At 39.5% G+C, this 11,606-nt stretch overlaps 1 protein-coding gene and 1 pseudogene across 1 annotated transcript in view; one reads left to right on the top strand and one right to left on the bottom strand.

Moving 5' to 3' along the window:
- Positions 1-1,149: 1,149 nt before the first annotated feature.
- Positions 1,150-1,489, bottom strand: LOC148778164 (cAMP-regulated phosphoprotein 19 pseudogene; annotated as a pseudogene).
- A 6,349-nt stretch (positions 1,490-7,838) lies between these two features.
- CTSS (cathepsin S) overlaps positions 7,839-11,606 on the top strand; it is a 28,083-nt gene continuing 24,315 nt past the window's right edge. The window contains exons 1-2 of the mRNA XM_055402544.2: positions 7,839-7,989; positions 8,940-9,066. Of these exons, the coding sequence (XP_055258519.1) occupies positions 7,964-7,989; positions 8,940-9,066 (153 nt within the window). The 5' untranslated portion in view covers positions 7,839-7,963. The remainder of the gene's footprint in view (positions 7,990-8,939; positions 9,067-11,606) is intronic.

Below are 11,606 nucleotides of genomic sequence, written 5' to 3'. Positions count from 1 at the left end.
CTGTGGTACAAGTTGGGAGCCTAGAAAGGCAATAGACTAATAGGCCTGGGGATTCTTTGTCAAGGTTCTATAGCAGTTCAGTAGCCCTTGGTTCAATTTCTCCTGCTAGTTCCCACAGCCAGATATTTTTTTCCTAGTCACTATAGCCAGAGGATGCAAAGTTCTGATAGGCTAGCCTTGGGTCCTACACCCACCCCTGGAGCTGGTGGGGGAGTTGCTTTTCTCTTAACCCAATGTGTGGGGGTGGGTGGGGGGTGGGTCCCCATTTTATCTTATTTTTTTTTAGAAAATATTTTTAGTTCATGGAGTCACAAAAAGTTGAACACGACTGAGCGACTAAGCATGTGAGCTAGTAGGACTGCTGCTGCTGCTAAGTCGCTTCAGTCGTGTCCGATTCTTCGTGACCCCATGGACTGCAGCCTACCAGGCTCCTCTGTCCATGGGATTTTCCAGGCAAGAGTACTGGAGTGGGGTGCCATTGCCTTCTCACAGAGCTTCTGCTGCTTCAGTCGTGTCTGACTCTGTGCGACCCCATAGACTAGGCAGCCTATCTATTGATGGGTGGGGCTGTATTCCAGTCTATGGGGTTGCAGAGAGTTGGATATGACTTAGACAATGGCGAGACTCTTGAAGAGTCCCTTGGACTGCATGGAGATCAAACCAGTCAATCCTAAAGGAAATCAACCCTGAATATTCATTGGAATACTGCTACTGAAGCTGAAGCTCCAATACTTTAGCCACATGATGCAAAAAGCCAAGTCATTGGAAAATACCCTAATGCTGGGAAAGATTGCAGGCAAAAGGAGAAGAAGGCGACAGTAGATGAGATGGTTAGATACCATTACCCACTCAATGGACATGAATTTGAGCAAACTCTGGAGATAGTAAAGGACAGGGAAGCTAGGCGTGCTGCAGTCCATGGGGTTCCAAAGAGTTGGACATGCTTTAGCAACTGAATAACAATACATACAATCATTTTCAAGCAGATTATATTGCACACTAACATATTCTTTTCATCAGTGCATTGTTAAACTAAAAGTGGAGAAGTAACATATTAAGGAGACATAATGGGAGACCTATGTTTCTGAGTAGATTGAACAGCACAGAAATAAAGGAAATTAGAAGATTCATGCTGTTCAGCTCTTTTAATCAGCCAGCCAGCTTCCTGGCAACAAGGCAAGGCTTCCTCCGTTGAGAAAGATCCTGTGGAGTAGGCTTGTGGTTGCCAGTGACTTCTGTCTTATCTGGAGCTGCAGTAGGAAGTTGCTTGTTCTTCATTTTCGCTTTAGCCATGTTGTATCCCAGAATTGAAGTATTTTTGCCCTTTCTGCAATCATTTTCTTAAAAAATCTGAACCTCTAGACTTTTGTCCCAGATGAGGCTCCCTTGCTATTAATTCTACTTTTTCAGCTTTCTCTGGACTGGTCACTTTATCTTCCAATTCCTTCTGCTCCTCTGTGGAGGCTGCCTCAGAGACTTCCTTGAACATATTGCTCCCACCCCCTTGTCCTGCTCTGCCCCATTTCAAATACAGATGATATTACCACAAGAAGGGGAAATGATAGCTAGGTGAAATAGACAAATAATGTACACTGTAAGACATGCTTTAGCTATAGTATTCTCCACCCCTGTAGAGAAGACAGATGTTGCTCACATCTATTGCTTGTGATACATTTCCATGGGTATACTCACAAAATAATGTCAGTCTCTGGTAGCTGTCCATAAACTTCCCTTTCCTCCCCCAGAAAGCATATTGGAACGTACGTATAGTGATCCTATTACAGAGATAACCTGAATCTAATTAATTTTAAATGTATCACTTGTAAATTTTGGTACTTTATTATTACCGACACATTTCTGAGACTTAAGTTGGAATTGATTATAACTCATCAAGTGTGTCACAATTGTTATACATTTGTTAGGGGAAGGTCTCACTTTTGGTACCCCAGCACTCCTGAATAATGTCTTGTTTTGATATCTTGGTAAAATTAACCTTCTTTCTTTGAGCACACATTGCCAAGTGACCAAGGTGGGCACCCAAGACAATGGGGGATGTCTACTGGATCAAATATTTTCAGAATAATGTGCCAAGCAGATAATTATACAGGAAGTATTAGAAATACTATAGATTTTCAATTAAAAATGTCTATTTTCCTCAGTGATTAAAGAATCCTATTTTCTTTCTTCAGAAAATGTAAACTGGATAATTTTGACATAGAGTTAATTAATTTTCTAGTCTCCCATACTGTACTAAGTATGAGAGTATATTGGACCATGTTCCCATGGCATGTGGGATCTTAGTTCCCCAACGGAGACTCAAACCCATGCCCCCTACAGTGAAAGCCTGGAATTTTAACCACTGGACCGCCAGGGAAGTCCCTATTAAGTATATTCTTCTTACCTTTGCGTACTTCTGGGACAGAAGGGTCAGTAACAACTGAACTATTTTAACTATGGAAATAATGTCTGTTATTAAATTCTCAAAACAAAATTAATCACTTGGGTAAATTGACAGAGTAAAACTAGCATTGGTATCATTCTAAAAATCAGTCTTTTTCTGTAAAACCACGTAAGATAGTTCCTCAGAGAAACTTGAAGCAGCTGACTTTCAGGGTGCATAAGCCTACGGGGTGGTGACTTAAAACCTGGAGAAAGCACTAGGCTTCCTTATTCTGCTTTCATTTCCCTTTTTGACATCATTCAGGAGATGTTTCCTCATCTGTGATGGAAGGGAGGCAGCAGGCTAGAGATTTAATAATGTACTATTGCAAATTTCCTCTCAAAAAAAAAACTCTAGTTAAACGTGCAACAATAAGTATGCCCCATTTCAAAGGATACTACTGTGCAAAAATCTAGTTTTCAGGTTTAGAAAGTTGCAGGATGAGTTTCATTTTATAACATGCATTAAGTGTACACAAGGGTAGACTTACGTAATAACGTATTCCCCTAGTGTTTTTAAATAGTATATTTGTTTATAGACTTTTATATACCAGGAGGGGAGCTAAAGAAGCAGACAAACCTAAGGCTGGCTAAAAAGCCTCAGAAGACATGGCCAAATGGGTGATGCATCAGAAGTGAAGATAAAACATGTAGAAGATGATAATTAGAAAATTAATCCATTAAATATTTATTAGTTTTTGCTTAAACATGTATTAAACGAAACAATACAAAGATAAGTAAGACAGGATTCTGTATTCCCAAGTCAACATAATATGAAATGATCTTATGGGATGCAAATAAAGAATAAGTTCAGAATTGCATGGTACAATTTGTTTCTTAAAAGTATATAGAATATTTGTATATGTATAACTGAATCATTTTGCTGTATACCTGAAGCTAAAACAACATTGTAAATCAACTTGTCTCTAATATACAATAAAATTAAATTTAAAAAGTATATAGAAATGGAAGATGGTGAAGTAGCCAGAGAAGACGGAGAAAGGCAAGACTTGGGAAGTAGAACTTGCAAGGTAGAGAGGCCAAGGGGTGGAGACAGCCATTTCAGAAAGACACAAATGACTGTGTAATGTGGGGGCTCACAAGACCAGCTTGACTACAGCAGAGGGTGAACATTTCTAAAAATCTACTCTTAATTGAGTAAAATGCTTAAGGATGGATCAGATTGTGAGCCAATGCAGCAGGCTACAGGAAGCATTTGTATAAATGGTGTGGTAAAAATGCATTTTAGGACTTCTCTGGTGGTCCAGTGGTGAAGAATCTGTCTGCTAATACAGGAGACACAGATTCCAGTCCCTGATCCATGAAGACCCCACATGCTGCAGGGCAATTAAACCTTTGCGCCACAGCTTCTGAAGACTGCTTGTCCTAGAGCCCATGCTCTGCAACAAAAGAAGCCACTGCCATAAGAAGCCCAAGCATTGCATCTAGAGAATAGCCCCCTCTTGCCACAACCAGAGAAAGACTGCATGCAGCAACAAAGACCCAACACAGCCAAAAAATAAATAATAAACTTTAAAAAAAATGTGTCTTAAGAGAACAACTTGGTAGTGATGTACAGGATGAAATTGCAAGGTAGATTGGACTGAAGGCTGTTGAAATAATTTAAATCATGTCAGTACATATTTATTGAGTTCCTACAAGTTGACTCACTGGAAAAGACTCTGATGCTAGGAAAGGTTGGGGGCGGGAGGAGAAGGGGACGACCGAGAATGAGATGGCTGGATGGCATCACCGACTCTGTGGACATGAGTTTGAGTGTACTCCGGGAGTTGGTGATGGACAGGGAGGCCTGGCGTGCTGTGATTCATGGGGTCGCGGAGAGTCGGACACGACTGAGCAACTGAACTGAACTGAACTGAACTGTATCATTGCATTCATACTATAGAGGATACAAAAATGAGTAAGGTACACCTAATTTCTGTACTTAAGGGACCAACTGGTACATTTGTATGGCCCAACTGGTATATTTGTATGGCCAACACATAAATAATTGTGAGATTAGATAGAGAATTAAAAGAATGATTTTTCTGGTCTCAGAATCTACGAGATGCCACAACAGAGCCTCCAAGTACTGTAGAGGCTCAAAAAGAGACATTAAGCTGGGAATAAAGAAAGGTTTTTTGGAAAGAGATATCTTTTGAGATGAGTCATGAAGGAGAAATGGGATTTCAAGAGGCAGTGATGGGGGAAGGAAATTCCAGACAGTGGGAAGCAAAATGATTCGTTAGAGAAGTACTACTTTAAATCTGGGTTCAATCCCAGGTCAGCAATCCCAGGTTTTGAAAGGCAAAATATACAGCCTCTCAGAACTTGAATTTCCCCTCTGTTGAGTGAAAGTGAGTGGAGTGAAAGTCGCTCAGTTGTGTCCGACTCTTTGCAACCCCATGGACTATACAGTTTATGAAATTCTCCAGGACAGAATACTGGCGTGGGTCACCTTTCCCTTTTCCAGGGGATCTTCCCAACCCAGGTCTCCCACATTGCTGGTGGATTCTTTACCAGCTGAGCCACAAGGGAAGCCCAAGAACACTGGAGTAGGTAGCCTATCCCTTCTCCAGGGGACCTTCCCGACCCAGGAATCAAACCAAGGTCTCCTGCATTGTAGGCAGATTCTTTACCAACTGAGCTATAAATGACAATAATAATCATCCTACTTCACAGCAGTGAAAAGATTAAATAATAATATACAAAGAGTATAGCACATTGGAGAAGGAAGTGGCAACCCATTCCAGTATTCTTGCCTGGAGAATCCCATGGACAGAGGAGCCTGGTGGGCTAAGATCCATGGGGTTGCAAAGAGTTGGACACGACTGAAGTGACTTAGCACGCACGCATGCACATAGCACATTCACTGGCATATAACTGGTGCATCCAATAAACATTAGCTAGGACTGTTATAATAATAAACTGTGGAAAAAGTGCAGAGGATAATAAGCATAAATGTCCTTGAAACATGAAGAAAGCTAGTTGCTTTGAGTGTAAGATTTATGTATGAGAAGAGCTGCCTTAGTCTGACTGCTATAATAAAATACCATAAACTGGGTGGTTTATAAATGTGTGAGTGTGTGCTCCGTCATGTCCAACTGTTTGCAGCCCCATGGGATTGTAGCCCACCAGGCTTCTCCATCCATGGGATTTTCCAGGCAAGAATGCTGGAGTGGGTTACCATGCCCTCCTCCAGAGGATCTTCCTGACCTAGGAAATGAACCCACGTCTCGTGCATCTCTGGCATTGGCAGGCAGATTCTTTACCGCTAAGCCGCCTGGGAAGCTTATAAACAACAGAAATTTATCTCCTCACAGTTCTGGAGGCTGGGAAGTCCAAGATCAAGACGCTGGCAGATTCATTGTCTGGTGAGGCTCCCTTCCTGGTTCATGTATGGCTGTCAGTGAACACATGGTGAGCTATGTCCTCCAAGATGAAAGGGGTAAGGAAGCTCTCTGGGCTGGGAGTGTTCAACATAAACCTGCCATAGTTTGTCATATTAGAAAAGAGTCCATTAGAGAGCACTAATATCATGCCAAATATAGGGACTCAGGACTCAGAAGCCATTTTGAATGTTTTCACTGACCAAAAATGGGACAGTACGAGAAACATTAACTATAAAGCTGCATTGAATGAAGCACATAAAATATGGTTAAACCCATGAATTCATAATGATACAAAAATAACTCAAAGGTTTGCAATGTTCAGACTGTATTTGGAACTCAGAACAGACTATCTTTTTTAATGTTTAAGATAAGGAAATATAAATACCGACATGTTTGAGAACATTAGATGTAATAATAGTATTGGAATTTTATTTATTTCAGAGCCTTTATCTTTTAGAGATACACACTGATATATTTCAGTTCAGTTCAGTTCAGTCGCTCAGTCATGTCCGACTCTCCGCAACCCCATGAATCACAGCACGCCAGGCCTCCCTGTCCATCACCAACTCCCGGAGCTCACTCAAACTCATGTCCACAGAGTCGTTGACTCACTGATATATTTACATGTGAAATAATCTGATGTCTAGTGTTTGGTTCAAAATAATCTGGGTAAGTGGGAAGGTAAATAAAGCAAGATTGGCCACATATTGATAATTGTTAAAGCAGGATAATGGTCTCATGGGGCTCATTTTACCATATCTCTATGTTTATTTATATCTAATTGTCCACAATAAAAGTGTTTTTTTTAAAAAAGCTAGATGCACATAGCTGATTTTCCTGTACAGCAGAAACTAACACACATTGTGAAGCAATTATACTCCAATAAAAATTTTTAATAAAAAAAGCTAAATGACCATAAGCATGAAAATGTCTACTACAGATAAGCATATTCAACATTGTAACGATCTTGAGTCTCCTAAATTTATAATATGTGTGTTGAACATATTTATGATACATATGTCTTCTCTAGTGGTAAAGAGTCTACTTGCAATGCGGGAGACCCAGGTTTGATCCCTGGGTGGGGAAGATCCCCTGGAGAAGGGAATGGCAACCCACTCCAATATTCTTGCCTGGAAAAATCCCATGGATGGAGGAGCCTGGTGGGCCCCCATCCTTGGGGTCACAAAGAGTTGGACAAGACTGAGCAACTAACACACTCACTCACTCATATATAGTAATTCAATATAAATATAAATTTAAATAAACACTCTTGATAGAAATTTTCAGAAAGCTGAAAAACTGATAAACTGATTTTTGTTTTGTTTTGTTTTGTTTTGTTTTTGATAAACTGATTTCTAAAACTCATGTGGAAAAGTTAACAGGCACAAAACAATAAGACAACTTCGACAAAGAAGAATAAACCTAAGAGTGACCTACCCTGTTAGACATCAAAACATATTCAAAGCTACTTTAATTAAAACCTCTGCATTCTCTTTCCTATTGCCCCTTCAATAAAACCTTCTCTTTCCTATTGCCCCTTCAAAACTCTGCATTCAATAGCAATGCAGAGTCTGTCAATTATTGAAGGGGCAATAGGAAAGAGAATGCATTAGTGAGCTCAGAAACTGACCCGTGCATAAATGGGAATTCTCATCTGGGTGAGAATTAGACGACAGTAGATCAGGGATGAGTTGTGTTAAAAAGAATAAAGTGGTTTTTCCCAGGAAATCATGGAGGAAACCAGGAGTTCAGGAACTTAATCCTAATCTCTTCATAACTAAAATTTTCCATCTGAAAGTTGCTGTTTTTAGGTAAATTGAATAATCAAAATGATGAGAGTTTAGAGAGTAAACTTGTACTCATGTTATTTTGCTGAGTTTGTTCTATTGATCTCTTTTACTGGGGGCTCTTTTTTGTTGGTTTACCGTACCCACTCTGTCTCCAAAACCACAGTGAGAGAGCCGGAGGTGGCACGATTACTTAGATTTTAAATGAAACTGAAATGAAAGTTCACTTCCTCATTGTGGATGCCTCATGTGACAAGTTCCAATTTCTTTTTAAAGTCACTTTAGCTGAAGTCTCACTGCTGCCTTTGAAAACTTTGGAGAGAGCCCACAGTCAATATTCTTAGTATGGGAGCACCTGCTTGTTCTATCACGTATGTACTGTCTGTTCTTTTTCTCCTGCTTGGTCCTTAAACCTTTCATTGGTGTTTTTAGCTTGTTCTGCCTGCCAGGTTTTACACCGTTTCTTTCAGGAAGTAAACTAAACAATCATTGTCGCTCAATTTGCCTCTTATTTTTTTTGACTAAAAAGAATCCGTTTTTGAAAAGTTTAATGTTGGCTTGAATATCTAAATCCTGAGGCTAACACATAGCTTTCTTTGGACTATAATTTGAAAATTTGTATGGTTAAAAATGCAGCTGTTTTGAATTAAAAAGAAGTGGAAAAGAAAGCAGAATCCAGTTTGAGGGAGTTAGTCACTGAATTTCTGTTACAGTCTCTTTGTATTAAATATAGAATGACATTTTCAAAAGTAGTTAACACTTCTTTTGAAGCAGATATTTTTATTTTTAGGGATAAAAAGGTAAAATGATCCAAGGATGTGAAAGTAGTACATAGGAGTTGTCTTTTAACTACCTCTGAAGGTTGTGGATATTTGAAAGACCAGTTAAGAAGAGCTTGTGTATTCAAAAATTACCAAGATAAACTGATTTTTCAAAAGTTTGCCTTCTTCTGAAATATTATTAATATTTTGGAACAGAGAAAAGAGGATTTCCCTTGATTAGATTTGTTGTCAAATCCTGTAAAGTCCCTGCTTCTCTCATCTCCACATCCTCCCAAATTCGGATGTAAATTTGGTTTACCAGATAGCAGGAAATTTTTTGAAAATCAAAATTCTATTTAGAATTGGAAGTGGCATTTCAGACAAAAACCTGCATTTACTCCATGTCCTTATATAATCCAGAAGGTTTCCTGCATGATTCTGATTTGTAACATTCTGTCTCTTTGACAGACTCTGCATTGCTTCTTGTTGTTGAGAAAAAAGTGCGGTCACATTTGATGCAGCTAATATTGAGTCTTCCTGTGTCATCTTTCCTTTAACAGAATGAAATGGCTGGTGTGGGCACTCCTGCTGTGTGCCTCTGCGATGGCACAAGTGCACAGAGACCCTACTCTGGATCATCACTGGGATCTCTGGAAGAAAACCTATGGGAAACAATACAAAGAAAAGGTAGATGGGCTGCTATTTGAGCAATTTGCTTTTACTTAAGTACCCTACATGTTCTTTTAAAAAAATATTTATTTGACTGCACCAGATTTTGGGGCTTCCCTAGTGGCTCAGATGGTAAAGAATGCACCTACAAAGCAGGAGACCCGGGTTCAATCCCTGGGTTAGGAAGATCCCTTGGAGAAGGGAATGGCAACTCATTCCAGTATTTTTGCCTGGAGAATTCCATGGATAGTATAGGAGCCTGGCAGGCTCCTAATGGGGTCACAAAGAGTCGGACAAAACTGAATGACTATCACCAGGCCTTACTTGCAGAATGTGAACTCTTAGTTGCAGCACATGTGATCTAGTTCTCTGACTAGGGATCTAACTCTGCGCCCTGCCCCTGCACTGGGAGCATGGAATCTTCACCACTGGACCACCAGGGAAGTCCCTCCCCTACATATTTTGACAAGCAGTGTCTTCAGTAAATGTTACACACTCATTTTCTTGCCAGATTCTGTTCTTGGCCCTAGAATTTCATCAGGAAACAAAAATTTCCTGTTTTTAGGGCACTTATATTCTAAAGGGAGAAATAGGAAAGAAGTAAATAAATAAGCAGATATATAATGGAGATGAGTTTGTGCAAACTCAGGGAGATAGTGAAGGACAGGGAAGCCTGGCACGCTGCAGTCCATGGGATCGCACAGAGCTGGACATGACTTAGCCAATGAACAACAGTACGATGCAAACAGTGGAAAAAAATAAAGCAAGACCTAGGGGGTTGGAGGAGGGTCTTGGGTGATGGCTGTGAGGGGTTGGGAGTGATTATCTTACACATGTGACAGTACAATCAGGGAAGGCCTCACGTGGGAAGGTCCCAGGCCAAGAGGCGAAGAGTGCACGTTTGAGGAACAAAAAGACCTGTCTTCAGTCCCTGGCACAGAGAAGCACTGGCAGATGTTATTTCTTGACTCTCACTTCCCACTTTGTACTTTTGTTTTTATTTCTAAACATACTTCTTGATTGAGTTTAATACTTAACCCCGGTGCTTCAAATAACTAAGTCCTAAAACTATGATGATCTAGTCACTAAGTCATATCCAACTCTTGCGAGCTGATGGACTATAGCCCGCCAGGCTCCTCTGTCTATGGGATTCTCCAGGCAAGAATACTGAAGTGGGTTGCCATTTCCTTCTCCACCTAAAACTATAATATATGAGTTTGTAAGCAAAGATTATATATAAATTTATTTATTTGATGTATGATTTTTGTATAAAAATGCTCTGAGTTATTTTCTTAGTAGTGATGAATTTCACCCTCGCCCATTCCCCTTTATGGGTAAGGGTGAAAATTTCAAGCCTCTGATTTCCATGTTAACCAGAGTTAGATGTGCAGTTAGCACCACTATCTGGTTCAATGGATGTTATCTTACTTTTTAATGATTCTAGTCCATTAGGAGGAGTGAAAGTGACTTTTAATTAGTACCCCACTATTAAAATCTATCTCACAGTTCTCCTCTTTTTTCCTTTCCTATACTTCATTAGATTTGTCTTTATTTTATTTTTCACTCTAGTGGTTTAGAAGTCTTTTAGTAGGATAACAGTAAAATCGTGCTTGAAGGCAGAGGGACTGCTTAGACTTACTACCTAGACTTACTTACTACCTAGAACCAGCACTTAAGCCTGGGTTCTAACACTCAATGAAATTAGACAGAAAAGAGTTGCTACTGACTGCTCATTGGGCTATGGCTTGTTGTAAACTATGGCCTTGTGGGTGGAGGTGAGGTCAGCGATTCTAAGAGGCACCATGTATACTGCATTCTATGTAATTAAGCTCCTGGAGGGCAAGAAAATCAATAGCCTGAATATGAATTTATGCTGGTTAAAATTAAGATAATAGGACCAAAGTTATTTTTTAAAGTATGAATAATGGAATGACATCTACATGAGTGAAAAAGAAATTGTGGAATGTATTAGAAATCCAATTAGAAACCTTAGAAATGAAAAAATAGAGTCACTGAAATAAAAACTCAATAAAAGGGGTTAACTCCAAACTGGAATGAGCTGGATAGAATCAGATCTAGAAGATAGTACTGAGGCATCCACCAAGAAGGCAACACACAAAAATAAAATGGAAAAACTATGAAAATGCGGGTAAAAGAGATGAAAGAAAGTTTGAGGCTCCAAATACATCTGATGGAATGATGATACAGAAGCAATATTTGAAGAGATACTGGTTGAGAATTTTCCAGATATGGAAAAAAGAATGTTCCTGAATCCTCTAGTTGAAAGTGCTTTCCAGTCAAAAATACTACACAGAGAAACCCATACCCACAAACATATAGTGAAGCTGCAAAATATCAAAGAGAAAAAGAAAATCATATAAGTTACCGAAGTTAGAAACATTACAACAATTAGACTGACAACAGACCTCTAATCTACAATAATAGATACCAGAAGGCAATTCAGAAATACCTTCAAATAACTGAAGAAAAACAGCTATAAATTTATAATCAGACTAAACTATTTTTCAAGAGTGAGGGTAGGGACTTCCCTGGTGGTC

This window comes from Moschus berezovskii, chromosome 4, assembly GCF_049115385.1.
Source record: "Moschus berezovskii isolate FMDL1 chromosome 4, NW_MosBer_1.0, whole genome shotgun sequence".
NCBI lineage: Eukaryota > Metazoa > Chordata > Mammalia > Artiodactyla > Moschidae > Moschus > Moschus berezovskii.
Note: the sequence above shows the minus strand (reverse complement) of the source record. Positions and strands in the feature narration are given on the sequence as shown.